General features: G+C 36.6%; 1 protein-coding gene across 3 annotated transcripts; it reads right to left on the bottom strand.

Annotated features, from left to right (window-relative positions):
- Positions 1–855: 855 nt before the first annotated feature.
- bnip3lb (BCL2 interacting protein 3 like b) lies at positions 856–18046 on the bottom strand. 3 transcript variants are annotated; one of them, XM_055208765.2, is made up of 7 exons: positions 17833–18038; positions 10284–10353; positions 9797–10019; positions 8550–8622; positions 6001–6098; positions 4145–4294; positions 856–3533 (listed from the first exon to the last, which is right to left on the bottom strand). In XM_055208765.2, the coding sequence occupies exons 3-7, from the start codon at positions 9997–9999 to the stop codon at positions 3485–3487; spliced, it is 573 nt and encodes a 190-aa protein (XP_055064740.2). In that variant the 5' UTR covers positions 10000–10019; positions 10284–10353; positions 17833–18038; the 3' UTR covers positions 856–3484. The 3 variants fall into 3 exon arrangements, with proteins under 3 accessions (XP_055064740.2, XP_073730220.1, XP_055064739.2); XM_073874119.1 differs by lacking the exon at positions 17833–18038 and adding an exon at positions 10497–10607; XM_055208764.2 differs by lacking the exon at positions 10284–10353 and having other exon boundaries at positions 17833–18046.
- Positions 18047–18301: the final 255 nt, after the last annotated feature.

Below are 18301 nucleotides of genomic sequence, written 5' to 3'. Positions count from 1 at the left end.
GCAGGGTTGATATCAGGACAACAGAAATTACTTCATTAAACCAGACTATCTATAGTCCCCTCTAAGACCATAATACTCACAGCAGAAGTATCAACAATAGACCCCGTTTGATAGCTGTACTGTCACCACCAGGTCAAATTCCCAGACATGCTATTTAAAGCACCTTTGTTCTGCTATGAACACGTGTAACAACATTTTTTATTTATGGAATGAAATGCCAAAACCCACAGCCTTGATGATTAGATATTCACACAACCTCAGCAATAATGGTTTATGCACGGTTAGTAGTAGAGATTCTACCTGTATGAATTTCTTTTTTTTTTTTGATGAACACAAAAGAAGATACCTTGAGAAATGATGGCAAACACACAGCAGGCAGTGACCACCGACTTCCACAGTAGGAACAAAATATTTTGGAAGTATTGTGATAAATGATGATGAAAATATTTTGATAAATGATGGTAAGCACACAGTTGACGGTACCCATTCCATTCCATTATATTTTTTATTCCTACTATGAAAGTCAATGGTCACCATCCGCTGCGCGTTCACCATCATCTCTCAAATATATCCTTTCTGTGTTCATCAGAAAAAAGAAATTCATACATGAGGATGACTAATTGATGACATTTTCATTTTAAGGTGAACTATCCCTTTAAAAGTATTAAATCAATGTTATTAATTAATAAAATTTAGGAAATACTATTTTAATATTCAGAATTTAGTTCACACGAGTTAAGAATGTTAATTTGAGTAACATTAGGTTTGTTTATGAGTTGCTGGTTCGAGGCTTAAGAGATATTTACAAGATAATTCATTGTGAATAAAGTCTGAAGTTCTTGCAAAGCAGGACATAAATCACAAAATCTGCATGACTTTAATGCATGATTTTGAAAATGAAAATAAATGCACTAAAAGCAGTATATAATGCAACACAATGACATCAAAAAACAACAGACAAATGAAAAAAAAAATTCTGAATTGCAGGTCATTCTTTAACATTTAATTTTAAAACGGGGTAAAATGTTTTTCAAATCAATAAAACTTAAGTTACATTTCCATCATCAGAGTCTTTTTTTATCCAGTTTTTACCAAAAACTCAGAATTCCAGTATCAAAAATAACAAAAATCCCATTTAACAATATTTTTTTTAACAGCTATCCTGTACCTTCTTCTCTGTGTGCACTATTGCCTTAGTTGTTAAAAAAAAAAACACTCAACTGAAACAAAATAAGCATGTGAGAAACCTTCCAAATGTGACTAACAAAGAAGGTGGTGCAAAAACTAACAAAACAAACCAACCAAAAGAAAAATCTCTTGGCACAAGACATGCACATGATGACATCACACTGAATCAAACCCTATAAAGGAGACGAGGCACAACATTTGTCATTTTTATGGTCTTATTTGCTTTTGGCAGAATCAGATCCTTCAAAGGATTCTGCCAGACATTGAAGACCATGCAAAATGCATGCACATATCCAAAACACACATAAAAATGTCTCAGTTTGACAAAAAACACAACTAGGATAACTCAGTTCAGGGTTAAAAGAAAACACAAGTCCTGTTTCCAACAATGAGCAGTCAGATGTTCACACCTGGGATTGGTGTCATTCACAAAACACCAATATATAACGTCAAAGGGACAGTTCATCCAAAAATGTATTTACCTGTAACATTTTTACCATCATTTAAAAGCTTTATGTGAAGAACAAATATTGGCACATTTTTAATAAATGATAATTAAAATTGCTGTACATTCATCATAAGTTAATTAAATAGATTAGATTTAGAATAGATATAATTGAATAGAGTTAGTATATATTGCATAAGTTATTTGACATCTTTTGTTTTTTGCGGCATATTTTTGGAGCTTGACAAAGCTCATCCGCATGCTTTTCAAAACACAAAAGGAAACCTTTTGATTAATATTTTTATTATTAAAGACTTTGTGTAATATATGGGTACAAAAATAAGTATTTTCATTTTTGGATGAACTGTTCCTTTAAATTGCAAAGGTTTGTCCTGTTAGGTGATGCACTGTTAAAGTCACAATAAAACAGAATAGCGACTTTCTTATTTTTCCTGTGGTGACGTATATTCGAGTGAAACGGCTCCTGATATGAGAAAAAAGGTAGGGCTGGACTTGAATTCGTCCATCGAGAATTTATTGGAGCGTTTAAAGTTGTTGCTATTTGCTAATTGCTGCAATCTTTTCCCGGACCCCGCCCATTGATCGTTTCGAAGAGATTTGTGTTTTTGATTAAGAGGGCACATTATTTTTTAATAATGAAGCTCACAGACAAGTAATTTATAAAAAAAACACAATATTCCTCAAAATATGAAGTTTTTAATTTGAATTTCATTGTGACTTTAAGCAAATACTGCATTTCAGGACAATCTCCTCAAACTAAAAGCATGAAAATGTTAATAAAAATTGTGAAAGACACCACACCGAAAACCCAGAACCTTCGGCACAGCGTTAACACGGCAAAGGTGTCACTTTTATCAATCATTGCCGTACTCCGACAACTCCACGAGTTTTCCAAACATTTGGAAATCAAGAATAGTTTAATGCTTCAAGAGTATATGTAAATGTTGTGGATGTATGCTGGTTTAACTGTCATAAAAGCCTAGTTATAAAATCACTAGGTCACGATATGTACGTATGAACCTAGAGGCGAAAAAGCACAACAAACACGGAGAAAATAATATTAATAATAATCTCTTTACATACAGGGATCCGCCAGCCCAATCCATCCAAATGAATAATGTGACCATTATGGATTATAAAACATTTATCCTATGTGCTAGGTACTGCATGTATGTAAAATATGATCAATTTAGTATGAAACTTGTATGTGACTACATCATCACTGGATGAAAATGGGGTGTATGGAGAGCCCTATCTTTCCAAACCACATATAAATCCATTATTCTGGCATTTCTCTTTCATATATATAAGAACTGACAGGAAAGCATTTGTATTAATAAATAAAGTTTGTATCTGTATACTTTGTCTGATCCCATTTTCAGGGTAAGAACTAGGAGGATTGTTGGTTATTCAGTTTAACTTTTGTCATGTAATCAACTAGCCAAACAGACGCAATGCCTATTCCAAGCCGGTTTAAGCTAGCGCTGAGCTAGCACGTAATGCTTCAAAACTTAAATGCAACTGTAACTACAATAAAGAGCTTTAAAGGGGTAAAATTACATTAAAAGTAGACACAACAACTGATAACTTGAAAGTAAAATGGGCCCAAAACAGAGAAGTTCATAATCTCCAATGCAAAAATGTGACTTCTCAGTGCGGAAAGGCCAAATGAAGGAAATGCCGAAAAAAGGAAATAGAGAAGAGGGCAGAAGTGAAAAAGTAGAAATGTCAAAGGATGTGAAGGGTGAAGGGAGGGCTTTCTTTAGACAAACTGCAACCTTTTTTCTAATCCATCCGGGCCATGCCTGAGGCACTTGATCAGATGTGTGTTCAAATGGAGCTTGCAGAAGGAGTGGTCAGTCTTTTTCCAATGTATACCCTGTATTAGAGATAGAGCCAATAGGATGTCAGGCATTATTACGAAAGCACACCCAAACATTAACGTCAAAATACATTTGGGAGAAATTACGGGTTTAAGTCGACACGACATTAAACGCTTTAATGTCAGAGTACAGCTGCTTGTGATATTAGTAAACATGCTGCACAACATTTTGTACATGTATATGTAAGCGCTTTCTCTGATATTTTAGAGCAATTGATTAAATATGTTCGCGCTACTTTCGCACGCTCGCAAAATCAAACTAAACTGAAAGAGGCGAAGAGCAGTTTTATCAATGAAAGCCTAAAAACCGCACCAAACACTGTGTGCTCGTGCTAGAAGTCAGGACTTATTGATAAATATTGTGCTCTGTACATTACACATTAGATCAATACGCGGCCTTTTTGTGGCACATTCGACCACATGAGCGTCTACACCACAAAAGCAATCTGGTCAAATGCGTTTTTAAAACCCTGTTTACACCTGTATTTAGCTTTGTCCAATTGTGATTCGATTGACCAAAACGCACTAGGTGTATAGCAGGTCTAAACAGGACCCTTAATACCACAGGATGTGATAATGAAGAACATGCTTGTGTTAGCTGATCGTACCCGAGACCCAGGACCAGGATGTGGGACAGAAGCAGGGAGGGGATAAACACTTTGAGGAACTCTGCAGAGAAGATGCCTCCTTTCTTCATCGCCCCTGTCTTCCTCATGCTGAGAGTCACTGAACGTCGCGGGTGCCTGAAGTGGAACTCCCTGCAAATGAATCCAACCCATCGATATCATCCACTAAAGCTACATAATCATTCAACTTAATAATTCTGAAAAGCAACCTTGATTCAGGCCAGAAAACTTCACAAATCCTGGCTAGATCGCTTTTTAGGTGTCATTATTTCTGTCCAGATGCAAGGAATGTCTTAAAGGAACACACCACAGTTTTTCAATATTTTACTATGTTCTTACCTCCACTTTGACAAATTAATACATACCCGTCTTTTTTCAATGCGTACACTTAATCTTTTTACAGCGCGTCGCGAATGTGCCAGCATCCAGCCCAGCCCCATTCATTCCTAAGGATCCAAAGTGCTCTTCCGCCATACAATATAGTTCTCATTTTTATTCGCTTAAAAATCACCATATTTTATTTTGTTGCACCATACTTACTCGTGCAGCTACCCATGTAACAGTCTTTAAATAGGGAAAACATGGAAGTGTTTGGTGGCTTCTAAATTCATCCCTGTGTGGATCCTAAGGAATGAATGGTGCTAGGCTAAATGCTAACAGAGTCACAACGTGCTGTACAAAGATTAAGTGCACACATTGAAAAAAAATAGGTATTTATTAATTTGTCAAAGTTGAGGTAAGAACATAGTAAAATATTGAAAAACGGTGGTGTTTTCCTTTAAATTGCCTACATTTTTTTTATTGTTTACAGCTCTTTTAAAAAACGCCAGCAGCTGGCGGCTTGTTTCCGATATTTAAAGATATTGAACTTTGGGTGAAATGCTGAGCTCATCAATGTCACTTTTCATTAGTCGTCCAATCACAGTGGAGGAGGCGCAGGACAAATAACACACCAACCAACCGGTGCATCGTACAACGATTGATAAACAAAACAGAAGTACCATATTTAGGGGAAATATCAATTTTAAACGCATAGTACTAAAATCTATTGAAATAGTATCATCTAATCAAAAGTTCTGTAATATTTAAGGAATAATTAAAGCAACACTAAAGAGTTTTTGCTCTTTGCTCCCCCTACAGGTTAGAAGCGTAATTGTCCATCACCACTGTCGTAAATACTGCGGCATAGCTGGCTCTGATTGGATTGTAGGTCTGCGGTAAAACAAGTTTTTGTAGTTTTCACTCGAACTACAGGACCACGACCCGACGGTTGGAAACTTTTTTGGAAACATAATTTTTAGGTAAAAAAACTCTTTGGTGTTGCTTTAACAATGGGCGGTTTAATTATTCAAAATTAATGCAGACTCAAGGTGGTAATGTAGCACAATACAAAGCTTGTGTTTATTATTTTTAAATAATTGAAAAAGACCAGAGTCAATTATTTCGCTTATATCCCGGTTACCACAGAAACTGCTCTGGTGATCATTTTAAGACGTTTGACAGGTCAGGTGTGTGTTAATCGAAAAACAAAGCATACCTTTGAAACATTTCTCAAACAATAAGAATAAAGCATTCAACAGCCCCATTGTATAACATTTAACATTTATGTGTGCTACTTTTTTTTTGCTTGCTATTGAGGCATTGGTTTAGCGTCATGTCAAAATTAACTGTATAGATTAGTCAAGTTTCTTGAGTAAATCTTATCCTACAGATGTGAAATGGGCGAAGTTGTATGGTCACAGAGCAAAATCGAGTTATTTGGAGTCTGGTAAAAATTGACTTCATAATGTAATATTTTCTTGGGCTGTGTGAATATCTTTGTTTTTTGTACTGCTTACTTTGGTGGTATATTCTCTGGTCTACTCGACCAATCTGCCACCCGATCTGAATCCTTCATTAAGATGTCATCGTCTCTGATTCTCTCCATCACTTCCTCCTGAATGGGCACAAACACCGCACACACATTCAATACAGGTAAAAAAAATCTATGACAGTAAATCAACATAAGCCAGGACACGAAGAGCTCAGATGCAAAAGCCTCTATACGCCATCACTGTCAAAAATGAGATGATAATATTGACTGAATCCTCATCACGTATTATATGTTCATCCAATACTTTCGCAGCAAAGTCCTCAAAGGGCATGGAAGACGAATGTGAAAAGACTGTGGATTACATTTAAATTTTGGTCGCTTGTGAGTACTTGGACCTGAATACAACACAAATGTGGCAGCTACAGGCATTCATGTGTATTAAAATAACATTTTTGACAGTTCAGAGAGAAAGAGAAACAGCCAATGTAGTAAGAATGCAAATGCGACGTGATGACGTCACTGTGATGCAAATGACGCAATGACGTAATCTAGCGACATTTAGCGACTTTCCAAGCAAGCTTTAGCTACTTTCCATTGAAAATAGTTGGCAACACTGGTCGTCTTATATTCGCGATATAGAAAAACGGGGGGAAAGGGAGAAAGGGAGAAAGCACAACGGAATTAATCTAAAATAGTGTCTGAAAAGCGACCCATTAAGACAAAAAATAAGTTTGGAAAATGGGGGTGTCATCTTATATTCAGCTATATACGCTAATTATAAAGTAGCTTATAAGGCAATATAGGGACTAATTATTACACACCCACACAAAGATTTAGGAGTGACCTTTATCTTGTTTAATGATAACAAATAACTAATGTTAGGGAAATCTGTTAAAGAGGCCCTTCCACATAAAACCGTTTTTACTTGTATTTTTTGATATGTGTTAGGTCCATGTGTGTTTGTATTGTGTCGTGAATGTGAAAATTAACTTCCGCCTCCTCTGTCAGCTCTAGCCACTGAAAAGAAATAAGCGTAGAAATCAGGTCAGTTAAAAAAGCTTATCAGTGTGACGTGGAACTGATCGAGGTCATTAATATTCATGAGCTCTTCAACTTGAGCCCGCGCCCACATATTACGTGTAGTTGAGTTAGTTTTAATAACAAGTTACAGCAAGAATGGCTAAACGTCAACCGTACCGTAATCGGGCCATTGTTTTTCGTCGAGAGACATCATTCCTATTAAACAAGGGAATCATAACAGTTGCTACATATTTGGATGTTCAGAATAACGCTGGATTTGAAGAGAGACTGTGATTAAAAAGCGGATCCGGACAGAATGGCGCAGCTTATGTGAGTAAAGCACTTTAGTACTTTGTGTCACTGTAGTGGCCGGTGTTTTCTCTTCGGAGGGACGCGAATTCATGCTGCACACACGTTGAAAGGGTTTATGATAAAAGACACGCACGCGTGTGTGCGAGTAAAACACTTTAGTACTTTGTGTCACTATGAGTTCTCTTTAGGGACGCGATTCACGCGAATTCATGATGCACACGCATCGAATGTGATAAAAGACATGTGTTTGTTTGTGCGTTCGTTACACGTGTGTCGAAAGGGTTTGTGTAAAAGACGCGTGTGTGTGTGTGTGTGTGTGTGTGTGTGTGTGTGTGTGTGTGTGTGTGTGTGTGCATGCGCTGCTACACGCGCATCGAAAGAGTTTACGATAAAAGACACGTGTGTGTGTGTGTGTGTGTGTGTGTGTGCATGCGCTGCTACACGCGCATCGAAAGGGTTTACGATAAAAGACGTGTGTGTGTGTGTGTGTGTGTGTGTGTGTGTGTGTGTGTGTGTTTTTGTGCGTGGGTTTACGATTAGGGTTTGTCAAAAGGGTTTATGATAAAATATGCGTGTGTAAGAAAGACACTGTGTCTTAAGACACTCACTTGACATTAAACTGATTACACATGAGATTAAATTGAAAGTTAGTTAGAACGAAAAACTGTTATCCAATAATAGCAGTGGGTGTTTACTTCCAAGTCGTCAATGCAGCCCGCCCATTAAAACGGATCACTTCTCTAACCAGCCTCAAAACCAGGGTACAAAATAGCCTATTACTTATTGCTTTTGATGTTTTTGGATGTAAAAATCATGCAAACATCATGAGTAGACCTCAGACAACAGTCTAAAACAATAAAAACGCCAGAGGAAGGGCACCTTTAATGTTTTGTTGCGCGTTTCTGAAATAATAATAAAAAAAAATATTGGCCGATATATCGGAATATCAGATTTTAAAACCATCAAACATTTGTATCGGCCTTCAAAATCCTTTATCGGTCGGGCTCTAGTTGAGAGTTTCGCCAAAAAGCTTGCAGTGAAAGACTAAAATGTCAGTGAAATTACAAAAAAGACATTTGTGAAAATTAGGCATTTTAATTAATGACTTATAATCTTTTTATTGCCATGAAAGTGAAATTACCAAATCTAAACATAAGAGCTTGATGAAAATGCTAATTTATAAGAAAACGGAAAACTAATTTACAAGAAAATGGTCCACAAAAAGACCTCAGTAGAAAATACCTGACTGTCTCTCCTCATATCCACGTCAAAAATGATCTGGCCATCGTCCTGTGGACTGTGGGGTCGAGGAGGGCTGTGGAAGAAAGCGATGAGATTTACTATGTGATAAAACAATAATTATACTGATTTAATGTGATTACAGTTAACTACATGACACTGTTAACAGTATGTTTATAGTATGTCAAGCTCCCAAGAAAAAGCAAAGTATGTAAAACATGCCAAACAAAAGTAATATTTACATACAGTATAAGTTTTAGTGAGTTTAAAATGACATGCAAATTAGATTTGCCCTTAAGAAACATGATCATTTGGACACGCGCGCCTTATATTGCATAACATTACATTAAATACATTGGATGTACATTCAATAACAAAATATGCAAACATGTTGCTGGACATTTTCTTTTGTGAGTGTATGAACTTAGTATCCATCAATATCACACAGATCCAAGCAGAGTAACCACATGTGTAGTTCAGCACATAATGGACATATTCAACAAAATATAACAATATATGTGTAAGAACCTTTGTGTCCTCCTCACATCTTTAAACATTTAAAACCTAACAAGTGTACTAACTTGTGTTAAGCATCTTTAAAAAAAACACTTTGCTTTCTTATCACATGCATTGACATTCTTGCATTTATAATGTTGCTTTAGTACATTACATTATTCTCAAGAGAAACATGCTATAATCTTACAGTAAACACCCTGAAACATATGATTCATTGAGATAAAGAGATCTTATGACTGCATTTTATTAGAGTGAATTTACAGTCAATGTTTGGATATGTAATTTAGTATACATGTTTATAGCACTACTTACTATCAATGAGATCATAACCCAAGCCAAGACCTCAAGTGACATTTACAAATGATATACATGCAATATATAAGCAACTTCTGTACAAAATAAAACCATCTGTGTCAAAGGCTTAAAGGTTAACTGTGTCAAAGGCTTAAAGGAATAGTACACCAATTAATGCACTCGCCAATGGTTGCGTCAAGTTTTATGCATGACACAGTTCAGTCTGTATTCACTGTACAGCCGTCAATCACATTAATATAGAAAAATTCAGCTAAACAACGATTTCGTGTTCGACATAAGAAAGAAAATTAGATGGTTTAGTAAGGAAATGTGTAAGTAAATGATGGCAGAACGGTCATCTGAGTGACCCCTTATATTAAGGTACATGGTTTTAATGTTTACAATGAAGATGGATAACATAAAATGTAACAAGCATCTACCTGTCACAAGAGGAGTTACTGCGGCTGGACTCGTGCTGTGCGTCGAGGAGGATCTTCTCCATGTCTCCATTGTGGATGGAGGATGATGAAGGAACGTGTTCTAACCCTCCCACCATCCCATCATCCTCTTCTTCTACTACCTGTGCTAGAGGGGGCGGGACTGAGGCGGTGGAGGACGTGAGGGATGCAGAGCGTCTGTTCATCTCCAGCTCCACCCATGACCCTAAACAAAACAACATTACTACATTATACTAATAATGACCAATCGAAAACCACAATGCAAAGATAATCTCTTTATTTACTTTGCAATCAACAAAACTGTAAAAATATGTTTATAAAATTCAAGAAATGATACTGTATCCAGAGGCAGACACTGGGATCTCTGTTAGTCAGTCATCATCTGGCTTGCTTCTATTTACTGCCTGGTGAAAGGGCAGTAAATGCCTCCTTCTCCGTCCCATTACAACCCCACTGATCTATGACTCACATCTGACCTGGCTGCTCCTTGCCCTACGTGATTCCAAGCAGGGACGCGCTGCACGGGAACAGACAGTCTCCTAAATACGAATACAAACACGCAGACTGAAATTATCCCTACGTTAAGGGAGCTAAGCCTCCCGTGTGTCCCTTCCATACACATCTGCTTTGCTGTCTCATCAGGAAGCCTGTGTTACCACACAGTGAATCCTCTGTTCGCTACCTGCTTAACATGCCGGCTCGGTTTTCTCACATGCGCTGCTGACCAACCACGTGAGCTATAAACTGAATGCCTCTCAGGACAAAGATCAACTTCCATGTACAGAAAAACAATAAAAATGGTGGACAGCCGGATTATATGACTTTTTTAGGTTGAGTGAACATGTGGATCAGGTGATTTGGGTCCTGTTTCAATTTTAGGATGCAGGGGCACACACACTTTTCCATCTAGTTTTGATAAACTGTGATGAACCATCTAGCCTATGAACTGGGTTGAGTACCTCTCTGCTGACCTTTGTTTTTTATCCAGTGATACAAACAACATGTGCCATGATGCACGTCAGACAGAACATTCTGGCCGAATATTAGCTGACATGAGAATAAAGAAATAACAATTACAAGATCAGATGTCCAGATGTACACTATGTATTGCAAAAGCTCCTCATGGCTCACTGTTACACAACTGCAAAACAGCTGATAGTTGTTTATATAACTGCAGATGACAAATAGATATTGTGCGAAATTGATCTCGTTTCAAATATTATAAGAATAAAAATAGTAAACATTTTGAAATGATTATTGAAGTACAGTTATTTTACTTTTTAACTTAATACTTTTTTTACTCTGTCTACGATGCAAAAAGTGAAAAGTTTTGTTAACACCTACAAAAATGTTGTTATTTCAACTTTTTCATTTTAAGTGTTTTCACTTAAACATTTAAGTTGAAGCAACTAAATTTTTTAAGGTGTTAGAAATTGAAGTAATTTTTGCAAAAGTTGATCCAACTTTTACTTTTTAAAGTGCATTAAAGACACACTATGCAGTTATTTTACCTTAATATAACAACTTCAAAGTTATTTCGGTGGTAAACAAAGTCATAGTAAGGCGAATCATCTTCCTGTTGAAGCTTGGCGAGGACGCCGCAACCAAAACCAGCAATGCAAGCTTGAGAGAACCGCCCCTGACAAATTTCGCGAGAATCACGACTTGCTTTACGGCAACGACGTCACACACGTTAGGCTTGTTCGACTTCGTCTGGCGCTGCAAGAACCGACCGCCGGATGACGTCAAAGTACCGGGAGAATGATCCGAGACGGCACTTTGACGTCATCCGGCTGTCGGTTCTTGCAGCGCTGCATGAAGTCGATCAAGCCTATAACAACAACTGCACGCGCGAATTTGAGACGCGAGGCTAAACGATTTAAAAGTTAAGAAAGCGCGTTCGGAAGTGAGTAGGAAAAGGAAAAGAGAATCTGACCGCGTTAGGAACCGGACAAGAGTTCCACTCGGTCAGGTTTTTACTCGTTGGCGTGAGCTAAAAGAAAGCACTGGATGGGATGCTGATCTGGCGATCTTGTTGATGGACTAGTAAGTAAATCTCTCATTTGTAAACTTGTTTGCGGTCTATGTTGTATGTTGTTGCGCTTGCTTGTAGTATGTCATGCGATTATCATGACAACAGTTGTCAATATCTCACATAATTATGGTTGTAAATAGTGTAAACATGCACAATTTGCAAACTATTATGATAAATAGCAATAATCATGTATAGTGACATTATAGCGAACAATGTTACGAAATAATGCAACGTACACAATTAACTTTGTCATGGCATTTTGTAATGTTTACTTGTGATTTAGCTGCAATCATGTAAAAACGTTATAAGCTTTATTATTATTATGCACTCTACACTTGGAATAAACTTCTTATTATCCTATTACCATCATCTGTAGTTTAGTAGACTATGCAGTAGCCTAATATTTTTATGAAATTGTGAAACATTACCTGGTCATTATCTTTGGAGTACTAGTACTCTAGGGGTCGCTGTTTGACAAAAACGCAGAAATGCATAGAGCGGCTTTAAAGCTGCAATCTGTAACTTTTGCCTCTTTATCGCCATCTCTGTTTGAAACATAAAACTGCACCCAAAAAGTTACAGATTGCAGCTTTAAAACCAGAAAAAAATAAACAACAAATAAAGAATTATATACCATCAAAATCAGTATTTTATCAGGTGAGTTTTAAAAGGTAAATTCTTCATTTTACGCAAAATCTAATATCCGTCATGTTATTCTGTCATGTTTTCTCTGTTTTTTACAAACCGCGACAAATGCCAGTCCTACTTATCTGCCAAATGCAATATATCCGCTTAACCAATCACAGTTTAAATATTAATAAACAATTATTGTATCACAATATTACTGCAATGATCTCAGTTGTCTAAAATAGGTATTTTTCTCAAAAGCAAAACATTATTTCTTAATTTTGGGTCAAATCAATCATTGCTATTTTAGATCTTTGGCTTTGGGCATTAAAAGTCTTTTCACCATCCCTCAGCAACCACTCTTCGTGTCTACACAAACAGACTAATAAAAAACACTGAGCCCAGATCTGTTATAGCAAAGGGGCCCAGCTAACACTAACATGACAATTCACTTTCTGTCTCTAAAATTTCACTTTTCAGCATCCCTGCACTTGAATGAGGATTAAAGCGTCCAGATCTGGTCAGGCTCATAAAAAAAATGTGTTGTTAAAAGATGATTCAGTTTCACAATGCAGTAAAGGAATGAGATGATCTTGAAGGCCAATAATAGCAAGCAAATTGCTAACTAAAGGGAAATGTGTACAATCTGTTCTGGTAATGTGAAGTTTTCTAAACATGTAAGGCATCAGTTAATGTGCAACTGCTAAACATTTGTAACTGTTTACTGAGCTTGGAATAAAATAGCACACAAGTTTTTGATTCTGTAAAGTGCACAAACAACTAAGAATTAGTTATTATCTGCACTCTAAAAATTGCTGGGTTATTTTTAACTTATAATGGGTAAATATTGGACAGAACACCTGCTGGGTAAAAAATGACCCCATGTTGGGTTCAAAATGACCCAATGTCGAGTTGTTCTTATGTAACCATGGGGTATAATAACCCAGCAGTTGGGTTAAAACAACCCAGCTGGGTGTTCTGTCCGATATTTACCTAACATGGCTAAAAATAACCCGGCCATTTTTAGAGTGTGGTTGTCTGTTGCTTATTAACTTTTGCAGCTTTCACTTTAATACATTAAAGATGCAATTTGTATTGTCTGCGCCGCTAGATGGCGCCAGATCAAATCTTGTAGTCTTTAACTCAACCGCTGATGGCCATCAATCAGACGCGAACGAGAAATCACGTTGATGGATAAGGTAATCAAGTCTTATAAATGTTGTGTTTGATGACATCGTTTATTTCATTATGCAAGTTTATATGTGATGTTCAAAACTAAATTGTTAGTCATAGATGTTACAGTATTAGTCCAAATTCGATGGTAAACACAGCACAGAATTAAGTTTTCAACTTACAATCTACAATGATTTTTCACATAATGTATTGACAGTACAAATCTTATTGTGAAGTGTCTTAAAATGACAATTTATATTGCTGTACAATATCTCTTGATGTGCATATCGTCCGCGGGAAGACGCGCTTATTACAATCTACACACTAATGTTGTGATCAATATAATAGCATACGTTTTTTGAAGGGTTACGAATCAAAACAACTCACCCATCGCGTAAAACACAAGCAGGATCAGAATCTCGGTCTAGTTAAATGTTGTCGCGAAGCTCTCCAAATTGATCCTGATTCTTTCTCTTGTTTTGTTCCAAACTATTCTTGGGTCGTTTGGTTGGCCCGTACGCTAACGGGAGCTGTCTTTGCTGACACACCCAGCGGCAGACGGTAAAGAGTAATCCATAAGTCCATAAGCAAGCGAGTAGCCCGACAGGCGCTATCACATAGTTCCGCATTTGTCCACGACACTGTCTGCTTCCGAAAACCAAAGGCAGTGACTTGTTTCCTCGCTGCCTCATGAGGAAATGACTTTGGAGGCCTGAAGGCAGCTTAGAGAAAGGCTTTCGGATGCACTTCAAAGGCAGCGTGTTTGAAACATAAACAGTAAATCACATATTTGAAAACTACAATACTAATTTCTCGCTAGAAATACAATTAACTCTTTCCCCGCCATTGACGAGATATCACGTCAATCAAGAGAAAACGCTTCCCCGCCAATGACGAGTATTTCAGTCTTTCCGCAATACCTTCCGCAACTTTTTAAACCCGGAAGTATTGCCCTATGGCAAGCTGCTGCATGTCCGTGTCTGTTTTAAAGATCGCTCTGAATGGGATTTCTATGAAAAGTCCGTCACAAAAATGGAATTATCTCTGCTTTTTGCTCAAAATGTGGTGTTTTTGCAGAAACCTACGCATATTCAAAAGCTGATTACAAAAGAACTACTAAATTTAGGATGATTTTTTTTTGTTTGAAAGCAGAGGGTCTGTTCTTTCATTTGCTATATTGTATGTTTATATATTTGAAGAAGAACATTTTCTGGAAGGCATTAAACTTTTGTGAAAATCATGAAAAACGCTGGCGCTGGCTGGCAACTTTTTAAAAAACGCTGGCGGTGAAAGAGTTCAAATGTGTAAAAAGTGAAAATATACCTTTATTTACACTAAATTTGTGCTCCAGTCGCTTCCTTGGCCACCATTTTATTTTTTCGAACTTGACCACTGTTGTCATGTGGTTTTTACGTCAGTAAAGGCGGTGACAAAGGGTCACATGGATATTAACGTCATTGACAGGAGACTGCACTGCCCCGTGTCAATGTTTTGAATGGAAATTTTCTCACGATTTACAAGTAGTTGAAAACATTACCGATATTGATAGTAATCAGCTGGACAAAATATATAACACTGGCCTAGTGGTTTTTGGACATTTTACTGCAAATATTGTACAAATGGCACCTTTAATGAAGGGTTAGCCATGTAAAAGCTCTAGAGCTGGATGTGATAAAGTTAAACCATTGGACATTGATGTCCTTAAACAATACAAACAATATTATTTTGACTACAGTTAACAACAAAAATGTATCTGGTTACTGTAGTACAATCATGATTTTGCCAATGGCAATGAACTGCTACTAACTGCTGGTGCACGTTCAGTTTCATTGTTCCTTCCACCACATATATTCACATTAACACTCTTAATTTTATATCATTAGAAAAGATGACTTTTCATATCCAGACCACTGACGACATTACAAGTCATACTATGGTAAAAAATAAACAAACTAAGAAATATAAAATAAAATATGCGCCTGTGATGAATTGGGCAAATTAATTTTTCATCAGCCATATTCTTTACAATGATTATTGGGTAGCTGACACGTTTACCAAAGAAACAATTTCTGCTATTCACTTACATAAAAATACTGCAGTATAATTTAGTATGTACTACAGTAAATTAATAAACTGTAATTGGGTCAATGACATGGCGCTAATTATTTTGTGTCCATATGGTTCAATTAAATGTAAAAGGGTTAAAATTTCAAAATAAATTTGCAGATTACTTGCATACATTCTCTTTTGTGAGGACCAAGTCTAAAATTTCTGGTTTTATTTTATTTTGAAAGAATATTTTGGTGATAATTGCAAAATGTCAATGTGGTGTAACCGGTCTGTGTCAATTGGTGTAACTAGTATTTATAAAAATGAAAATATAAATATATTAATAAAAAAGTGGAATAAAATATAATCATCTAGTTTAGTGTAATATGATTACATTTACAAAAGATTATTTAGAAAACAGAGCTGTTTTCAGCATATGTCAGAACAAATATTACAAAAACGCATTACAATTTACATTTAGAAATGACTAATAAAATGATATTTTAAAATTATTATTATTATTATTATTATTTGATTATGCCATCAAGGTGGATAAAATATAAAATATTTCTCATTCTTTGGCGCAATTGGAGATTACACCATTTGACATTTTCAGGTCCATTCAGTCTCAACTTTCTTTAAAATTGTGCAAATTAAATTTTTTATCGCATAAAATGAACACAAATACACCATGTGCATTAAAATAAACCTGATGCATGCTTTTAAAACAAGTTTTTTAAAAAGATTTTTGAATTTCTCATCTTGCCAAACCGTTTTTGTCACTGACCTAATTACTGTAGTAACTATGGCGTCCTGCGTTTATTGCTTGTATTATTTATATATTTTACTGCCAAAAAACAAAATGTTATTTTAAAATATTATTAATAAAACAAGAAATATTTATAATAATTAAATATGGAAATATAAATCGTCCTGAACTACATTGGCAGCTGTGAGGCTTGGAGACGCTTTGTAACTAGCTGTAGTGTCAGTGCGCACGTAGCTCACTCAGCATTAACGTGACCCGTTGTTTACTCTGGGATGCATGATATGACCTAAGCATACTTTACTAAAAGGCGTGATCTTAATATCTAGACGTGACAAGATGTATAGCAGGCTGTCCTTCGCATTTCAGAAGACATACCAGGACTACGAGTTGTTTGGTTTTTGTAACTTAAGTAAACATTTTAGGAATTCTGCTTATTTAAAAAAAATTAATGTATATAACTTGTAAACGCACGAACGCATTTTAAATAGTCGACTGACAAATAATTTAATAGGTTGGAGGCAACCCTTTCTAAAACGCTTAACTTAATGTGGCTTACCAAAATAACGATTATGGAAAACTACATTTTTGTCGAACTTTATGTGAAATAAACACTTGCTGCTGTCACGAGTTCTTATTCCTTAAAAAAGTGAACATTTCGCCTTTTCTCCTCCATAGAAATCCATTATATGAAAACAGCTTAACGTGTGAGACATCCCAACATTTTTTGGGAGATGTAACGATCACTTACAAAGTGAAATAACACGTTGATATGTAGGTGTTCAGTAGACTTTGACGATCACAAACGTTATATCAATTGTTGTCAAGCTCGATTTCAGACAAAGACCATACATTTGCGGGCACACGATGTGTGTTACAAAAAAACAACAACAACAACAAACAGCTTGCATTTTAAATTGGATATCATCTCTACACAGAGATGAACATTTGTGTTTACGAAACGCAAAAAAAAAATGCTTTTAGGAATCCACGATATCATTTTCATTTTCGAGTTGCTTTAGTTTTAACTCGCCTTGTTGACATATGCTTAAGCCATCCTCCTAAAAACGTAGTCGACGCTTATTGGCTTAGATTGACGTCAGTCACTTTGTAAGTCCTGCCTTAAGAAAAACCTTTAGAATCCATTGGTCGGACAACTTGTCAATATACAATGACGCGCATCTCTCTCACAGCAAACCCCTCAGTGAATGTCTATGGCAAAGTAATGTTGGTTTAAACTAAGACATATTTACCTCAAGCAAAACAATAGAAAGTATCAAAAAACACAAATTTAGAAACACCAAAAACTTCTCTCACAGACGGTACGGATGACAGTGAAATATAACGAGGCACTCCAGCTGTACGTACCGTTTAATCCAGCTTCCCCGTTATTGTCTGCTGGAGCAGCAACCTCGGACATCGTGGCTCACTGTAGGGCGGCTTGCATAAGACTGTCAGGCAGAGCACGAACACAGTCCGCGCGCTCACACGCGCGTGGCAGAGCCTGACCACGGATCGGACGTTCTGTATAGCACGTGCTGGTGGACTCGAGGAAAAACTCCGCTCGGTGGCGGATCTGAGAACAGCTGGTGAAGCGGAAACTTCCTGCAGTGCTAAAATGACGCACACGAGAGCAGTTCTGATAACAGAGAGACAAACATTATGTAACGAGGTGAGGACGTTTTTGCATATTAAGAAAAATGCACATGGATGTTTAAAACACACCTGTCAATCAACTGAAGACTTCTTATGACAAATAATATCTATAACAAATAGCAACAAGTCCTATAGTAATAAAATCCTGTTTACTATCGTCTAACACAATAACTATAGTTTA

The sequence above is a fragment of the Misgurnus anguillicaudatus genome, chromosome 12 (assembly GCF_027580225.2).
Source record: "Misgurnus anguillicaudatus chromosome 12, ASM2758022v2, whole genome shotgun sequence".
Taxonomy (NCBI): Eukaryota; Metazoa; Chordata; class Actinopteri; order Cypriniformes; family Cobitidae; genus Misgurnus; species Misgurnus anguillicaudatus.
The sequence above is the reverse complement of the archived record's forward strand: the minus strand, read 5'-3'. Positions and strand labels throughout refer to the sequence as shown.